At 50.5% G+C, this 19,124-nt stretch overlaps 1 protein-coding gene across 2 annotated transcripts in view; it reads left to right on the top strand.

Moving 5' to 3' along the window:
* The window catches only part of LOC110515515 (protein kinase C beta type), a 66,110-nt gene that overhangs the window by 9,542 nt on the left and 37,444 nt on the right, over positions 1-19,124 (top strand). For both annotated transcript variants that reach the window (XM_036942242.1, XM_036942243.1), the window contains exons 3-8: positions 4,540-4,674; positions 5,333-5,429; positions 7,042-7,185; positions 12,209-12,382; positions 18,715-18,806; positions 18,903-18,965. In XM_036942242.1, the coding sequence (XP_036798137.1) occupies positions 4,540-4,674; positions 5,333-5,429; positions 7,042-7,185; positions 12,209-12,382; positions 18,715-18,806; positions 18,903-18,965 (705 nt within the window). The remainder of the gene's footprint in view (positions 1-4,539; positions 4,675-5,332; positions 5,430-7,041; positions 7,186-12,208; positions 12,383-18,714; positions 18,807-18,902; positions 18,966-19,124) is intronic.

Below are 19,124 nucleotides of genomic sequence, written 5' to 3'. Positions count from 1 at the left end.
CCACGTCATCAATAGTTAGTGGGTTGTAGTCGATCGGTACCACGTCATCAATAGTTAGTGGGTTGTAGTCGATCGGTACCACGTCATCAATAGTTAGTGGGTTGTAGTCGATCGGTACCACGTCATCAATAGTTAGTGGGTTGTAGTCGATCGGTACCACGTCATCAATAGTTAGTTGGTTGTAGTCGATCGGTACCACGTCATCAATAGTTAGTGGGTTGTAGTCGATCGGTACCACGTCATCAATAGTTAGTGGGTTGTAGTCGATCGGTACCACGTCATCAATAGTTAGTTGGTTGTAGTCGATCGGTACCACGTCATCAATAGTTAGTGGGTTGTAGTCGATCGGTACCACGTCATCAATAGTTAGTTGGTTGTAGTCGATCGGTACCACGTCATCAATAGTTAGTGGGTTGTAGTCGATCGGTACCACGTCATCAATAGTTAGTGGGTTGTAGTCGATCGGTACCACGTCATCAATAGTTAGTGGGTTGTAGTCGATCGGTACCACGTCATCAATAGTTAGTGGGTTGTAGTCGATCGGTACCACGTCATCAATAGTTAGTGGGTTGTAGTCGATCGGTACCACGTCATCAATAGTTAGTTGGTTGTAGTCGATCGGTACCACGTCATCAATAGTTAGTGGGTTGTAGTCGATCGGTACCACGTCATCAATAGTTAGTTGGTTGTAGTCGATCGGTACCACGTCATCAATAGTTAGTGGGTTGTAGTCGATCGGTACCACATCATCAATAGTTAGTGGGTTGTAGTCGATCGGTACCACGTCATCAATAGTTAGTGGGTTGTAGTTGATCGGTACCACGTCATCAATAATTAGTGGGTTGTAGTCTCAGTTGGTCATCAATAGTTAGTTGGTTGTAGTCGATCGGTACCACATCATCAATAGTTAGTGGGTTGTAGTCGATCGGTACCACGTCATCAATAGTTAGTGTGTTGTAGTCGATCGGTACCACGTCATCAATAGTTAGTGGGTTGTAGTCGATCGGTACCACGTCATCAATAGTTAGTGGGTTGTAGTCGATCGGTACCACGTCATCAATAGTTAGTGGGTTGTAGTCGATCGGTACCACGTCATCAATAGTTAGTGGGTTGTAGTCGATCGGTACCACGTCATCAATAGTTAGTGGGTTGTAGTCGATCGGTACCACGTCATCAATAGTTAGTGGGTTGTAGTCGATCGGTACCACGTCATCAATAGTTAGTTGGTTGTAGTCGATCGGTACCACGTCATCAATAGTTAGTGGGTTGTAGTCGATCGGTACCACGTCATCAATAGTTAGTGGGTTGTAGTCGATCGGTACCACGTCATCAATAGTTAGTTGGTTGTAGTCGATCGGTACCACGTCATCAATAGTTAGTGGGTTGTAGTCGATCGGTACCACGTCATCAATAGTTAGTTGGTTGTAGTCGATCGGTACCACGTCATCAATAGTTAGTGGGTTGTAGTCGATCGGTACCACGTCATCAATAGTTAGTGGGTTGTAGTCGATCGGTACCACGTCATCAATAGTTAGTGGGTTGTAGTCGATCGGTACCACGTCATCAATAGTTAGTGGGTTGTAGTCGATCGGTACCACGTCATCAATAGTTAGTTGGTTGTAGTCGATCGGTACCACGTCATCAATAGTTAGTGGGTTGTAGTCGATCGGTACCACGTCATCAATAGTTAGTTGGTTGTAGTCGATCGGTACCACGTCATCAATAGTTAGTGGGTTGTAGTCGATCGGTACCACATCATCAATAGTTAGTGGGTTGTAGTCGATCGGTACCACGTCATCAATAGTTAGTGGGTTGTAGTTGATCGGTACCACGTCATCAATAATTAGTGGGTTGTAGTCTCAGTTGGTCATCAATAGTTAGTTGGTTGTAGTCGATCGGTACCACATCATCAATAGTTAGTGGGTTGTAGTCGATCGGTACCACGTCATCAATAGTTAGTGTGTTGTAGTCGATCGGTACCACGTCATCAATAGTTAGTGGGTTGTAGTCGATCGGTACCACGTCATCAATAGTTAGTGGGTTGTAGTCGATCGGTACCACGTCATCAATAGTTAGTGGGTTGTAGTCGATCGGTACCACGTCATCAATAGTTAGTGGGTTGTAGTCGATCGGTACCACGTCATCAATAGTTAGTGGGTTGTAGTCGATCGGTACCACGTCATCAATAGTTAGTGGGTTGTAGTCGATCGGTACCACGTCATCAATAGTTAGTTGGTTGTAGTCGATCGGTACCACGTCATCAATAGTTAGTGGGTTGTAGTCGATCGGTACCACGTCATCAATAGTTAGTGGGTTGTAGTCGATCGGTACCACGTCATCAATAGTTAGTTGGTTGTAGTCGATCGGTACCACGTCATCAATAGTTAGTGGGTTGTAGTCGATCGGTACCACGTCATCAATAGTTAGTTGGTTGTAGTCGATCGGTACCACGTCATCAATAGTTAGTGGGTTGTAGTCGATCGGTACCACGTCATCAATAGTTAGTGGGTTGTAGTCGATCGGTACCACGTCATCAATAGTTAGTGGGTTGTAGTCGATCGGTACCACGTCATCAATAGTTAGTGGGTTGTAGTCGATCGGTACCACGTCATCAATAGTTAGTGGGTTGTAGTCGATCGGTACCACGTCATCAATAGTTAGTTGGTTGTAGTCGATCGGTACCACGTCATCAATAGTTAGTGGGTTGTAGTCGATCGGTACCACGTCATCAATAGTTAGTGGGTTGTAGTCGATCGGTACCACGTCATCAATAGTTAGTGGGTTGTAGTCGATCGGTACCACGTCATCAATAGTTAGTGGGTTGTAGTCGATCGGTACCACGTCATCAATAGTTAGTGGGTTGTAGTCGATCGGTACCACGTCATCAATAGTTAGTGGGTTGTAGTCGATCGGTACCACGTCATCAATAGTTAGTGGGTTGTAGTCGATCGGTACCACGTCATCAATAGTTAGTTGGTTGTAGTCGATCGGTACCACGTCATCAATAGTTAGTGGGTTGTAGTCGATCGGTACCACGTCATCAATAGTTAGTTGGTTGTAGTCGATCGGTACCACGTCATCAATAGTTAGTTGGTTGTAGTCGATCGGTACCACGTCATCAATAGTTAGTGGGTTGTAGTCGATCGGTACCACGTCATCAATAGTTAGTTGGTTGTAGTCGATCGGTACCACGTCATCAATAGTTAGTGGGTTGTAGTCGATCGGTACTACGTCATCGATAGTTAGTGGGTTGTAGTCGATCGGTACCACGTCATCAATAGTTAGTGGGTTGTAGTCGATCGGTACCACGTCATCAATAGTTAGTGGGTTGTAGTCGATCGGTACCACGTCATCAATAGTTAGTGGGTTGTAGTCGATCGGTACCACGTCATCGATAGTTAGTTGGTTGTAGTCGATCGGTACCACGTCATCAATAGTTAGTGGGTTGTAGTCGATCGGTACCACGTCATCAATAGTTAGTGGGTTGTAGTCGATCGGTACCACGTCATCGATAGTTAGTTGGTTGTAGTCGATCGGTACCACGTCATCAATAGTTAGTGGGTTGTAGTCGATCGGTACCACGTCATCAATAGTTAGTTGGTTGTAGTCGATCGGTACCACGTCATCAATAGTTAGTGGGTTGTAGTCGATCGGTACCACGTCATCAATAGTTAGTGGGTTGTAGTCGATCGGTACCACGTCATCAATAGTTAGTGGGTTGTAGTCGATCGGTACCACGTCATCAATAGTTAGTGGGTTGTAGTCTCAGTTGGTCATCAATAGTTAGTGGGTTGTAGTCGATCGGTACCACGTCATCAATAGTTAGTGGGTTGTAGTCGATCGGTACCACGTCATCGATAGTTAGTGGGTTGTAGTCTCAGTTGGTCATCAATAGTTAGTGGGTTGTAGTCGATCGGTACCACGTCATCAATAGTTAGTGGGTTGTAGTCGATCGGTACCACGTCATCAATAGTTAGTGGGTTGTAGTCGATCGGTACCACGTCATCGATAGTTAGTGGGTTGTAGTCTCAGTTGGTCATCAATAGTTAGTGGGTTGTAGTCGATCGGTACCACGTCGTCAATAGTTAGTGGGTTGTAGTCGATCGGTACCACGTCATCAATAGTTAGTGGGTTGTAGTCGATCGGTACCACGTCATCAATAGTTAGTGGGTTGTAGTCGATCGGTACCACGTCATCAATAGTTAGTGGGTTGTAGTCGATCGGTACCACGTCATCAATAGTTAGTGGGTTGTAGTCTCAGTTGGTCATCAATAGTTAGTGGGTTGTAGTCGATCGGTACCACGTCGTCAATAGTTAGTGGGTTGTAGTCGATCGGTACCACGTCATCAATAGTTAGTGGGTTGTAGTCGATCGGTACCACGTCATCAATAGTTAGTTGGCAGAAGCCTTTGGGACATTTTCAATATCTTTGAACGATACTTTACACTCCGTCAAGATAAAGACATCGAGATAAAGTCTTGAACCGTTGCATCTTGGGAAGTATCGATTCTCTCTCTCTCTCTCTCTCTCTCCCTCTAGTCCTCTGAAGGACTCTGATAAGGACCGGCGTCTGTCGGTGGAGATCTGGGACTGGGATCTGACCAGCAGGAACGACTTCATGGGAGCGCTCTCATTCGGCGTCTCAGAGCTCCAGAAACAAGGAGTGGATGGATGGTAAGATGGAGGGAGGGAGAGGAGGATGGAGGGAGAGGAGGATGGAGGGAGGCAGAGGAGCATGGAGGGAGGCAGAGGAGCATGGAGGGAGGCAGAGGAGGATGGAGGGAGGCAGAGGAGGATGGAGGGAGGCAGAGGAGGATGGAGGCAGAGGAGGATGGAGGGAGAGGAGGATGGAGGAGGGAGAGGAGGATGGAGGAGGGAGGCAGAGGAGGATGGAGGGAGAGGAGGATGGGGGAGGGAGAGGAGGATGGAGGGAGGCAGTAGTGTTCATCTGTAGTGTTCATCTGTAGTGTTTATCTGTAGTGTTCATCTGTAGTGTTCATCTGTAGTGTTCATCTGTAGTGTTAGTGTTCATCTGTAGTGTTCATCTGTAATGTTCATCTGTAGTGTTCATCTGTAGTGTTCATCTGTAGTGTTAATCTGTAGTGTTCATCTGTAGTGTTCATCTGTAGTGTTCATCTGTAGTGTTCATCTGTAGTGTTAGTGTTCATCTGTAGTGTTCATCTGTAGTGTTCATCTGTAGTGTTCATCTGTAGTGTTCATCTGTAGTGTTAATCTGTAGTGGTAATCTGTAGTGTTCATCTGTAGTGTTCATCTGTAGTGTTAGTGTTCATCTGTAGTGTTCATCTGTAGTGTTCATCTGTATATTCTACAGGTTTAAATTGTTGTCCCAGGAGGAGGGAGAATACTTTAATGTTCCTGTCCAACCAGACGGAGAAGACGGCAACGAGGAACTACGACAAAAGTTTGAGGTGAGAGAAACTGATGACATCACTGGCGGGAAGTGGGCGTGTCAAACAGAGGGAGGGATGCTGGTATTAAATCCTAGACTGCAGTCCAAACACATTATTTTTTACCCACTCAGCCCCTGGCGCTAATCCACCTTCCCTCGGGGGGGAATCCCCGTCGAAACCAGATGCAGTTTGATTTCCATCTTAAGTGGAGGTGCAATTCACTAACGTTACCCCATCGGCTCTCGATTTAGGCCCAAATTAGGCCAAACTCTATATGTAACAGTCCCCTGTTCCAACCTCTATGTAACAGTCCCCTGTTCTAACCTCTATGTAACAGTCCCCTGTTCCAACCTCTATGTAACAGTCCCCTGTTCCAACCTCTATGTAACAGTCCCCTGTTCCAACCTCTATGTAACAGTCCCCTGTTCCAACCTCTATGTAACAGTCCCCTGTTCCAACCTCTATGTAACAGTCCCTTGTTCCAACCTCTATATGTATGTAACAGTCCCCTGTTCCAACCTCTATGTAACAGTCCCCTGTTCCAACCTCTATGTAACTGTCCCCTGTTCCAACCTCTATATGTAACAGTCCCCTGTTCCAACCTCTATGTAACAGTCCCCTGTTCCAACCTCTATGTAACAGTCCCCTGTTCCAACCTCTATGTAACAGTCCCCTGTTCCAACCTCTATATGTATGTAACAGTCCCCTGTTCCAACCTCTATGTAACAGTCCCTTGTTCCAACCTCTACATGTATGTAACAGTCCCCTGTTCCAACCTCTATGTAACAGTCCCCTGTTCCAACGTCTATGTAACAGTCCCCTGTTCCAACCTCTATGTAACAGTCCCCTGTTCCAACCTCTATGTAACAGTCCCCTGTTCTAACCTCTATATGTATGTAACAGTCCCCTGTTCCAACCTCTATGTAACAGTCCCTTGTTCCAACCTCTACATGTATGTAACAGTCCCCTGTTCCAACCTCTATGTAACAGTCCCCTGTTCCAACATCTATGTAACAGTCCCCTGTTCCAACCTCTATGTAACAGTCCCCTGTTCCAACCTCTATATGTAACAGTCCCCTGTTCCAACCTCTATGTAACAGTCCCCTGCTCCAACCTCTATGTAACAGTCCCCTGTTCCAACCTCTATATGTAACAGTCCCCTGTTCCAACCTCTATATGTAACAGTCCCCTGTTCCAACCTCTATGTAACAGTCCCCTGCTCCAACCTCTATGTAACAGTCCCCTGTTCCAACCTCTATATGTCTGTAACAGTCCCCTGTTCTAACCTCTGTATGTCTGTAACAGTCCCCTGTTCCAACCTCTGTGTGTCTGTAACAGTCCCCTGTTCTAACCTCTGTATGTCTGTAACAGTCCCCTGTTCTAACCTCTGTATGTCTGTAACAGTCCCCTGTTCTAACCTCTGTATGTCTGTAACAGTCCTCTGACCGTGATGAATGACGTGAGCTTAATGTTTAGACAGAGAAAAGCAGATATTTATACTCTTCAGTCCTGACTGCCATTCTTCTAGATTGAAGAACATGTAATTACGTTTTTATGTCAGTTATCAAACTATCAAAATGTTGACCTAAGAAACTGTAACTCTGATCATAAAGTTGTCTCTCCCCATCAGAGGGCTAAGATTGGTCCCGGGAAGAACACAGACGGCTCCTCCTCTAACTCCACCTCTAAGTACGATAGCAACGGTAACCAGGACCGCGTCAAACTGACAGACTTCAACTTCATTATGGTGTTGGGAAAGGGCAGCTTCGGGAAGGTACGTGGTGGAGAGACTGTATGGGGGGGGACAGAGAGACTGTATGGGGGGGGACAGAGAGACTGTATGTGGGGGGGGACGGAGAGACTGTATGTGGGGGGGGGAGACTATGTGGGGGGGGACAGAGAGACTGTATGTGGGGGGGAGAGACTGTATGTGGGGGGGGACAGAGAGACTGTATGTGGGGGGGGCGGAGAGACTGTATGTGGGGGGGGGACAGAGAGACTGTATGTGGGGGGGACGGAGAGACTGTATGGGGGGGACAGAGAGACTGTATGTGGGGGGGGACGGAGAGACTGTATGGGGGGGACAGAGAGACTGTATGTGGGGGGGGGGTGGAGAGACTGTATGTGGGGGGGACGGAGAGACTGTATGGGGGGGACAGAGAGACTGGATGTGGGGGGGGGAGACTGTATGGGGGGGACAGAGAGACCGGATGTGGGGGGGGGGGAGACTGTACGGGGGGGACAGAGAGACCGGATGTGGGGGGGGGGGCCGTATGGGGGGGACAGAGAGACTCTGTGGGGGGGGACGGAGAGACTCTGTGGGGGGGGGACGGAGAGACTGTATGGGGGGACAGACAGAGAGACTGTATGTGGGGGGGACAGAAAGACTGTATGTGTGTGCGTGGTGGTGGGGGGGTGGAGAGACTCTGTGGGGGGGGACGGAGAGACTGTATGGGGGGACAGACAGAGAGACTGTATGTGGGGGGGGTGGAGAGACTGTATGTGGGGGGGACGGAGAGACTGTATGGGGGGGACAGAGAGACTGGATGTGGGGGGGGAGACTGTATGGGGGGGACAGAGAGACCGGATGTGGGGGGGGGGGGCCGTATGGGGGGGACAGAGAGACTCTGTGGGGGGGGACGGAGAGACTCTGTGGGGGGGGACGGAGAGACTGTATGGGGGGACAGACAGAGAGACTGTATGTGGGGGGGGGACGGAGAGACTATGTGTGTGTGTGCGTGGTGGTGGGGGGGGTGGAGAGACTGTATGTTGGGGATGGAGAGGGGGTGTGTTATGGTGTTGGGAAAGGGCAGCTTCGGGAAGGTACGTGGTGGAGAGACTGTATGGGGGGGGACAGAGAGACTGTATGGGGGGGGGACAGAGAGACTGTATGTGGGGGGGGACGGAGAGACTGTATGTGGGGGGGGGGGGGACTATGTGGGGGGGGCAGAGAGACTGTATGTGGGGGGGAGAGACTGTATGTGGGGGGGGACAGAGAGACTGTATGTGGGGGGGGCGGAGAGACTGTATGTGGGGGGGGGGACAGAGAGACTGTATGTGGGGGGGACGGAGAGACTGTATGGGGGGGACGGAGAGACTGTATGGGGGGGACAGAGAGACTGTATGTGGGGGGGACGGAGAGACTGTATGGGGGGGACAGAGAGACTGGATGTGGGGGGGGGAGACTGTATGGGGGGGACAGAGAGACCGGATGTGGGGGGGGGGGGGGGGGACTGTACGGGGGGGACAGAGAGACCGGATGTGGGGGGGGGGCCGTATGGGGGGGACAGAGAGACTCTGTGGGGGGAGACGGAGAGACTCTGTGGGGGGGGGGGACGGAGAGACTGTATGGGGGGACAGACAGAGAGACTGTATGTGGGGGGGACAGAAAGACTGTATGTGTGTGCGTGGTGGTGGGGGGGTGGAGAGACTCTGTGGGGGGGGACGGAGAGACTGTATGTGGGGGGGGCGGAGAGACTGTATGTGGGGGGGGGGACAGAGAGACTGTATGTGGGGGGGACGGAGAGACTGTATGGGGGGGACGGAGAGACTGTATGGGGGGGACAGAGAGACTGTATGTGGGGGGGACGGAGAGACTGTATGGGGGGGACAGAGAGACTGGATGTGGGGGGGGGAGACTGTATGGGGGGGACAGAGAGACCGGATGTGGGGGGGGGGGGGGGACTGTACGGGGGGGACAGAGAGACCGGATGTGGGGGGGGGGCCGTATGGGGGGGACAGAGAGACTCTGTGGGGGGAGACGGAGAGACTCTGTGGGGGGGGGGGGACGGAGAGACTGTATGGGGGGACAGACAGAGAGACTGTATGTGGGGGGGACAGAAAGACTGTATGTGTGTGCGTGGTGGTGGGGGGGTGGAGAGACTCTGTGGGGGGGGACGGAGAGACTGTATGGGGGGACAGACAGAGAGACTGTATGTGGGGGGGGTGGAGAGACTGTATGTGGGGGGGACGGAGAGACTGTATGGGGGGGACAGAGAGACTGGATGTGGGGGGGGGAGACTGTATGGGGGGGACAGAGAGACCGGATGTGGGGGGGGGGGCCGTATGGGGGGGACAGAGAGACTCTGTGGGGGGGGACGGAGAGACTCTGTGGGGGGGGACGGAGAGACTGTATGGGGGGACAGACAGAGAGACTGTATGTGGGGGGGGGACGGAGAGACTATGTGTGTGTGTGCGTGGTGGTGGGGGGGGTGGAGAGACTGTATGTTGGGGATGGAGAGGGGGTGTTACTCTGTTAAAGATCCCCTCGTCTCTAGGTGATGTTAGCAGAGCGTAAAGGAGCAGACGAGCTGTATGTGGGGGACAGGGAGGGTGTGTTACTCTGTTAAAGATCCCCTCGTCTCTAGGTGATGTTAGCAGAGCGTAAAGGAGCAGAGGAGCTGTATGTGGGGGACAGGGAGGGTGTGTTACTCTGTTAAAGATCCCCTCGTCTCTAGGTGATGTTAGCAGAGCGTAAAGGAGCAGAGGAGCTGTATGTGGGGGACAGGGAGGGTGTGTTACTCTGTTAAAGATCCCCTCGTCTCTAGGTGATGTTAGCAGAGCGTAAAGGAGCAGACGAGCTGTATGTGGGGGACAGGGAGGGTGTGTTACTCTGTTAAAGATCCCCTCGTCTCTAGGTGATGTTAGCAGAGCGTAAAGGAGCAGACGAGCTGTATGTGGGGGACAGGGAGGGTGTGTTACTCTGTTAAAGATCCCCTCGTCTCCAGGTGATGTTAGCAGAGCGTAAAGGAGCAGACGAGCTGTATGTGGGGGACAGGGAGGGTGTGTTACTCTGTTAAAGATCCCCTCGTCTCCAGGTGATGTTAGCAGAGCGTAAAGGAGCAGACGAGCTGTATGTGGGGGACAGGGAGGGTGTGTTACTCTTTTAAAGATCCCCTCGTCTCCAGGTGATGTTAGCAGAGCGTAAAGGAGCAGACGAGCTGTATGTGGGGGACAGGGAGGGTGTGTTACTCTGTTAAAGATCCCCTCGTCTCTAGGTGATGTTAGCAGAACGTAAAGGAGCAGACGAGCTGTATGTGGGGGACAGGGAGGGTGTGTTACTCTGTTAAAGATCCCCTCGTCTCTAGGTGATGTTAGCAGAGCGTAAAGGAGCAGACGAGCTGTATGTGGGGGACAGGGAGGGTGTGTTACTCTGTTAAAGATCCCCTCGTCTCTAGGTGATGTTAGCAGAGCGTAAAGGAGCAGACGAGCTGTATGTGGGGGACAGGGAGGGTGTGTTACTCTGTTAAAGATCCCCTCGTCTCCAGGTGATGTTAGCAGAGCGTAAAGGAGCAGACGAGCTGTATGTGGGGGACAGGGAGGGTGTGTTACTCTGTTAAAGATCCCCTCGTCTCTAGGTGATGTTAGCAGAGCGTAAAGGAGCAGACGAGCTGTATGTGGGGGACAGGGAGGGTGTGTTACTCTGTTAAAGATCCCCTCGTCTCCAGGTGATGTTAGCAGAGCGTAAAGGAGCAGACGAGCTGTATGTGGGGGACAGGGAGGGTGTGTTACTCTGTTAAATATCCCCTCGTCTCTAGGTGATGTTAGCAGAGCGTAAAGGAGCAGACGAGCTGTATGTGGGGGACAGGGAGGGTGTGTTACTCTGTTAAAGATCCCCTCGTCTCCAGGTGATGTTAGCAGAGCGTAAAGGAGCAGACGAGCTGTATGTGGGGGACAGGGAGGGTGTGTTACTCTGTTAAAGATCCCCTCGTCTCCAGGTGATGTTAGCAGAGCGTAAAGGAGCAGACGAGCTGTATGTGGGGGACAGGGAGGGTGTGTTACTCTGTTAAAGATCCCCTCGTCTCTAGGTGATGTTAGCAGAGCGTAAAGGAGCAGACGAGCTGTATGTGGGGGACAGGGAGGGTGTGTTACTCTGTTAAAGATCCCCTCGTCTCTAGGTGATGTTAGCAGAGCGTAAAGGAGCAGACGAGCTGTATGTGGGGGACAGGGAGGGTGTGTTACTCTGTTAAAGATCCCCTCGTCTCTAGGTGATGTTAGCAGAGCGTAAAGGAGCAGAGGAGCTGTATGTGGGGGACAGGGAGGGTGTGTTACTCTGTTAAAGATCCCCTCGTCTCTAGGTGATGTTAGCAGAGCGTAAAGGAGCAGACGAGCTGTATGTGGGGGACAGGGAGGGTGTGTTACTCTGTTAAAGATCCCCTCGTCTCTAGGTGATGTTAGCAGAGCGTAAAGGAGCAGACGAGCTGTATGTGGGGGACAGGGAGGGTGTGTTACTCTGTTAAAGATCCCCTCGTCTCTAGGTGATGTTAGCAGAGCGTAAAGGAGCAGACGAGCTGTATGTGGGGGACAGGGAGGGTGTGTTACTCTGTTAAAGATCCCCTCGTCTCTAGGTGATGTTAGCAGAGCGTAAAGGAGCAGACGAGCTGTATGTGGGGGACAGGGAGGGTGTGTTACTCTGTTAAAGATCCCCTCGTCTCTAGGTGATGTTAGCAGAGCGTAAAGGAGCAGAGGAGCTGTATGTGGGGGACAGGGAGGGTGTGTTACTCTGTTAAAGATCCCCTCGTCTCCAGGTGATGTTAGCAGAGCGTAAAGGAGCAGAGGAGCTGTATGTGGGGGACAGGGAGGGTGTGTTACTCTGTTAAAGATCCCCTCGTCTCTAGGTGATGTTAGCAGAGCGTAAAGGAGCAGAGGAGCTGTATGTGGGGGACAGGGAGGGTGTGTTACTCTGTTAAAGATCCCCTCGTCTCTAGGTGATGTTAGCAGAGCGTAAAGGAGCAGACGAGCTGTATGTGGGGGACAGGGAGGGTGTGTTACTCTGTTAAAGATCCCCTCGTCTCCAGGTGATGTTAGCAGAGCGTAAAGGAGCAGACGAGCTGTACGCCGTAAAGATCCTGAAGAAGGACGTGGTCATTCAGGATGATGATGTGGAGTGCACCATGGTGGAGAAGAGGGTCCTGGCCCTGTCAGGGAAACCTCCCTTCCTCACACAGCTCCACTCCTGCTTCCAGACCATGGTAACCACACACACACACACACACACACACACACACACACACACACACACACACACACACACACACACACACACACACACAGCTCCACTCCTGCTTCCAGACCATGGTAAACACACACACACACACACACACACACACACACACACACACACACACACACACACACACACACAGAGGCAAACACACACACATGTCCTGACCAGCTCCACTCCTGCTTCCAGACCATGGTAAACACACACAGAGAGAAACACCATTCTCAAGAGCAGGATTTCTTATTTTTTCAGTTTTTTCTGAGGTGGAATTCTGGGAATACTGAACAGTCTCTTTCTCTCTCTCTCTCTCTCTCTCTCTCTTTCTTTTTCTCTTTCTCTCTCTCTTTCTCTTTCTCTCTCTCTCGCTCTCTTTCTCTATCTCTCTCTCTCTTTCTCTCTCTCTCTCAACCCTTGCTGTCTCTCTACGTCTCTCTCTTTCTCTCTGTCCCGCTCTCTCTGTCCCGCTCTCTCCTCTCTTTGTCTTCTCTTGAGAGCCAGGTCTTTCTATGGTCTCCTCTTTCAATAGCAAGGCTGTGCTCACTGAGTCTGTACATAGTCAAGGATTTTCTTAATGTTGGGTCAGTCACAGTGGTCAGGTGTTCTGCCATTGTGTTCTCTCTGTTTAGGGCCAGACAGCATTTCAGTTTGCTATGTTTTTTGGTTGATTCTTTCCAGTGTCAAATAGTTATATTTTAGCTTTCTCATGATTTGGTTGAATCTAATTGTGTTTCTGTCCTGGGGCTCTGTGGGGTCTGTTTGTGTTTGTGAACAGAGACCCAGAACCAGTTGGCTGAGGAATCTCTTCTCTAGGTTCATCTCTCTTTAGGTGAGGGCTTTGTGGTGGTTGTAGAATTGAACAGCTTTTTTCCTGGATATTGATAATTAGCAGGTCCTGATTCTGCTCTGCCTGCATTGTTTTGGGTTTTGCACTGTACACAAAGTATATTTTTGCAGAATTCTGTATGCAGAGTCTCAATTGAGTGTTTGTCCCATTTCGTGAATTATTGGTTAGTTAGTGGACCTCAGATCTCACAACCATAGAGGGCAATGGGTTCGATAACTGATTGTACTTTTTAGACAGATCCTAATGGGGATGTTGAGTTTTGTGTTCCTTTTGATGGCATAGAAGACCCTTCTTGTCTTGTCTCTCATATCGTTCACAGCTTGTGGAAGTTACCTGTGGTGTTGATGTTTAGACCGAGGCAGGTGTAGTTCTTTGTGTGCTCTAGGGCAACAGTGTCTAGATAGATATTTGTATTTATGGTCCTGGCGACTGGACCTTTTTTGGAACACTATTATTTTGGTCTTCCTGTGATTTACTGTCAGGGCCCAGGTTTGACAGAATCGGTGCAGAAGATCTAGGTGCTGCTGTAGGCCCTCCTTAGTTGGGGACAGAAGCACCAGATCAGACAGCAGACATTTGACTTCTGAATCCAGTAGGGTGAGGCCGGGTGCTGCAGATTGTTCTAGTGCCTTCGCCAATTTATTGATAAATATGCTGAAGAGGGTGGGGTTCAAGCTGCATCCCTGTCTCACCCCACGACCCTGTGTGAAGAAATGTGTGTGTTTTTTGACAATTTGTTGTTTGTGTACATTGATTTTATAACGTCATATACTTTCCCCCCCAACGACGCTTCCATCAATTTGTATAGCAGACCTTCATGCCAAATTGAGTCAAAAGCGTTTTTTTTTTTAAATCAACAAAGCATTAGGAGACTTTGCTTTTGTTTTGTTTGTTTGACAATAAGGGTGTGCAGGGTGAATACGTGGTCTGTCGTACGGTATTTTGGTAAGAAGACAATTTGACATTTGCTCAGGACAATGTTTTCATTGTGACAATGTTGGTGATACTGCAGAGGGGTTTTCAGAGATTGCTATTGACGCATATTCAACTGTAATTATTGGGGTCGAATTTGTGTCCACTTTTGTCGATAAGGGTCGATCAGACCTTTGTTTCCAAATATTAGGGAAGATGCCAGAGCTGAGAAGGATGCTTAAGAATAGCCAATTGGAATTTGTGGTCTATATATTTTAGTTTAGCATACCATCAACACCATGGGACTTTTTTTGGGTTGGAGGGTTTTTATTTTGTCCTGTAGTTCATTCAATGTAATTGGAGAATCAAGTGGGTTCTGGAATCCAGTTTGTTCTGGAATCCAGTGGGTTCTGGAATCCAGTTTGTTCTGGAATCCAGTGGGTTCTGGAATCCAGTTTGTTCTGGAATCCAGTTTGTTCTGGAATCCAGTTTGTTCTGGAATCCAGTGGGTTCTGTTAGTCTTTAATAGTTGATTCTAAGATTTGTATTTGATCCTGTAAATGTTTTTTTTTTTGCTGTTTGTTCTTTGTTAAATGGCTAAAAGATTGGAGAAGTGGTTACGTCTCCATTTTGGAAAGATAACTCTTCGTGTTGTAGTTTGTTTAGTTTGTTTTCCAATTTTCCCAGAAGTGGATAGAGTCTATGGATTCTTCGATCACACTGAGCGGATTTCTGACGTGCTGTCCCTTCTTTTTTCTTAGTGTTTCACCATAGTGAAGGCGTTGGCTCAGGTTTTCTGGTTCTCTGTTTTTGGTTGGACAGGTTTCTCAATTTCTTTCTTAGGTTTTTTTTTGCGTTCTTCATCAAACCATTTGTCATTGTTGTTAATTTTCTTAGGTTGTCCGCTTGAAAATGTTTAGATTTGATATCCAATATACTGTTCAGGCTTCCTACTGCTAAGTTTACACCTTCACTATTGCAGGGAAACATTTTGTCCAGGAAGTTGTCTAGGAGGGACTTGTTGTTGGAGTATAGTTTTTGTTAGGTTTCTACCTTCCTTCCATCTGTATCTTAACAGGAAGCCGTTTGTCCAGGAAGTTGTCTAGGAGGGACTTGTTGTTGGAGTATAGTTTTTGTTAGGTTTCTACCTTCCTTCCATCTGTGTCTTAACAGGAAGCCGTTTGTTCGGCCTCGATGGTTGATTATTGCTCTGTTCAAGTCGATTGTGATTTTTCTGTGGTCTGATAGGGGTGTCAGTGGGGTGGGGTGTCAGTGGGCTGACTGTGGTCTGATAGGGGTGTCAGTGGGCTGACTGTGGTCTGATAGGGGTGTCAGTGGGCTGACTGTGGTCTGATAGGGGTGTCAGTGGGGTGGGGTGTCAGTGGGCTGACTGTGGTCTGATAGGGGTGTCAGTGGTCCGACTGTGGTCTGATAGGGGTGTCAGTGGGGTGGGGTGTCAGTGGTCCGACTGTGAACTGATTGGGGTGTCAGTGGGCCGACTGTGATCTGATGTTCCTGTTTTGACTAATTTAATAGAGTGGGTTAGGTCTGCTCTATACCATTTCTTGTAGGATGACAATGTCTGTATTTCTGATTTCTTTCTGCTATTTAGGGAAAAGGCAGATGACCTCAGACCTTGGATATTCCAGGATGATATAGTGAAGGCTTTGTGTTCCATAAAAGCAGATGACCTCTGACCTTGGATATTCCAGGATGATATAGTGAAGGCTTTGTGTTCCATAAAGGCAGATGACCTCTGACCTTGGATATTCCAGGATGATATAGTGAAGGCTTTGTGTTCCATAAAGTGTCCAGTGTTGCTAGTCGTGTGGTTCGGTCTCAGGCCAGTAAGTGTGAACAGAGCCTGCTGGGCATCTGGTACATGCCATTGGCTTGGGCTTAGTGTAAGAGTGGGGTTTGGGCCTGTTTGCCTGCTCACTGTGTGCCTGTGTTTGACTTTCATGTTGAGGCCCTCTTTGCGGGAGTGGGGGGGGCATGGGGTGGGCAGGAGAGGCTTAGGTCTGATCTGAGGGGGCGGCCTATGTGAGTACAATCTGTTGCTTGTATGTGTCCTCAGTGGGTGAGGGGTGTTGTCAGGGGGGGCTGACGGGGGGTGCTAGGAGGGTGTGTGGGGTGTTGTCGGGGGGGGCTTATGGGGGTTGCTAGGAGTGGGTGGGGTCCCCTGGGTTTGGGGTTCTTCATTTATCTGTCTTGCTGTGATGTCGAAGCTATGGTCAGGGTCTGAGGTGGACTGTTCTACTGGCTTCTCTGCGGGGGTGGCCAGCTCTCTAATGGGTTGTTCTACTGGCCTCTCTGCGGGGGTGGCCAGCTCTCTAATGGGTTGTTCTACTGGCCTCTCTGCGGGGGTGGCCAGCTCTCTAATGGGTTGTTCTAATGGCCTCTCTGCGGGGGTGGCCAGCTCTCTAATGGGTTGTTCTACTGGCCTCTCTGCGGGGGTGGCCAGCTCTCTAATGGGTTGTTCTACTGGCCTCTCTGCTGGGGTGGCCAGCTCTCTAATGGGTTGTTCTGCTGGCCTCTCTGCGGGGGTGGCCAGCTCTCTAATGGGTTGTTCTGCTGGCCTCTCTGCGGGGGTGGCCAGCTCTCTAATGGGTTGTCCTGCTGGCCTCTCTGCGGGGATGGCCAGCTCTCTAATGGGTTGTTCTACTGGCCTCTCTGCTGGGGTGGCCAGCTCTCTAATGGGTTGTTCTGCTGGCCTCTCTGCGGGGGTGGCCAGCTCTCTAATGGGTTGTTCTGCTGGCCTCTGCGGGGGTGGCCAGCTCTCTAATGGGTTGTCCTGCTGGCCTCTCAGCGGGGGTGGCCAGCTCTCTAATGGGTTGTTCTACTGGCCTCTCTGCGGGGGTGGCCAGCTCTCTAATGGGTTGTTCTAATGGCCTCTCTGCGGGGGTGGCCAGCTCTCTAATGGGTTGTTCTAATGGCCTCTCTACGGGGGTGGCCAGCTCTCTAATGGGTTGTTCTACTGGCCTCTCTGCGGGGGTGGCCAGCTCTCTAATGGGTTGTTCTACTGGCCTCTCTGCGGGGGTGGCCAGCTCTCTAATGGGTTGTTCTAATGGCCTCTCTGTGGGGGTGGCCAGCTCTCTAATGGGTTGTTCTACTGGCCTCTCTGCGGGGGTGGCCAGCTCTCTAATGGGTTGTTCTAATGGTCTCTCTGCGGGGGTGGCCAGCTCTCTAATGGGTTGTTCTAATGGCCTCTCTGCGGGGGTGGCCAGCTCTCTAATGGGTTGTTCTACTAGCCTCTCTGCGGGGGTGGCCAGCTCTCTAATGGGTTGTTCTAATGGCCTCTCTGCGGGGGTGGCCAGCTCTCTAATGGGTTGTTCTACTGGCCTCTCTGCGGGGGTGGCCAGCTCTCCAATGGGTTGTTCTACTGGCCTCTCTGCGGGGGTGGCCAGCTCTCTAATGGGTTGTTCTACTGGCCTCTCTGCGGGGGTGGCCAGCTCTCTAATGGGTTGTTCTACTGGCCTCTCTGCGGGGGTGGCCAGCTCTCTAATGGGTTGTTCTCTTTCACACGTCATCATTCTCACCCTCTCTTCCAGCAGTCTGATCCTCTCTTCCAGCAGTGTGATCCTCGCCTCCAGCAGTCTGATCCTCTCCTCCAGCAGTCTGATCCTCTCTTCCAGCAGTCTGATCGTCTCTTCCAGCAGTGTGATCCTCGCCTCCAGCAGTCTGATCCTCTCCTCCAGCAGTCTGATCCTCTCTTCCAGCAGTCTGATCGTCTCCTCTAGCAGTCTGATCCTCTCCTCCAGCAGTCTGATCCTCTCCTCCAGCAGTCTGATCCTCTCCTCCAGCAGTCTGATCCTCTCCTCCAGCAGTCTGATCCTCTCCTCCAGCAGTCTGATCCTCTCCTCCAGCAGTCTGATCCTCTCCTCCAGCAGTCTGATCCTCTCCTCCAGCAGTCTGATCCTCTCCTCCAGCAGTCTGATCCTCTCCTCCAGCAGTCTGATCCTCTCCTCCAGCAGTCTGATCCTCTCCTCCAGCAGTCTGATCCTCTCCTCCAGCAGTCTGATCCTCTCCTCCAGCAGTCTGATCCTCTCCTCCAGCAGTCTGATCCTCTCCTCCAGCAGTCTGATCCTCTCCTCCAGCAGTCTGATCCTCTCCTCTAGTGCTCTGTTCTTCTCCTGCGCTTTCTCCTGTTGAAGTTGTCTCACCACAGTCCAGAGTCCAGATATGTCTCTCCCCCTCCCTCTCTCTCTCCTCCCTCCCTCCCTCTCTCCCCCTCTCTCTCTCCACCTCCAGCTCTCGGGGTCTGCTTGAAGGGGTGTTGTTGTTGATGGAGTGTCTCCCCCTCACTCTCTCTCTCCTCCCTCCCTCCCTCTCTCCCCCTCTCTCTCTCCACCTCCAGCTCTCGGGGTCTGGTTAAGGGGGTGTTGTTGTTGATGGAGTGTCTCTCCCCCTCCCTCTCTCTCTCCTCCCTCCCTCCCTCTCTCCCCCTCTCTCTCTCCACCTCCAGCTCTCGGGGTCTGCTTGAAGGGGTGTTGTTGTTGATGGAGTGTCTCTCCCCCTCTCTCTCTCTCTCTCTCTCTCTCCAGGACAGGTTATATTTTGTGATGGAGTATATCAACGGAGGAGACCTCATGTATCAGATCCAGCAGGTCGGCAAGTTCAAGGAACCCCACGCTGTGTGAGTACACACACCACACACACACACACACACACACACACTCTCTCCTGTGCCTGGTCTAACTCAGTGTGTGTGCGTGTGTGTGTGTGTGTGTAGTTTCTATGCTGCAGAGATCTCCATCGGCCTCCTCTTCCTCCATTCCAAAGGCATCGTTTACCGGTGAGTGACTGTTTTACTCCATGTTTGTTACGTGTGGTATTCCGCCCCGGGGCCTTGTGGGAAACAGAGGGCCGAGCATCAACCTGTTGTAGTGGAGCCTCAGCATCCACATCCCCAATGGTCTGTCATGGTCCAAACACACTAACACAGTCAGTGGAA

Source organism: Oncorhynchus mykiss, chromosome 13, assembly GCF_013265735.2.
Source record: "Oncorhynchus mykiss isolate Arlee chromosome 13, USDA_OmykA_1.1, whole genome shotgun sequence".
Lineage (NCBI taxonomy): Eukaryota > Metazoa > Chordata > Actinopteri > Salmoniformes > Salmonidae > Oncorhynchus > Oncorhynchus mykiss.
This window is presented reverse-complemented; position numbering and strand designations above follow the sequence as displayed.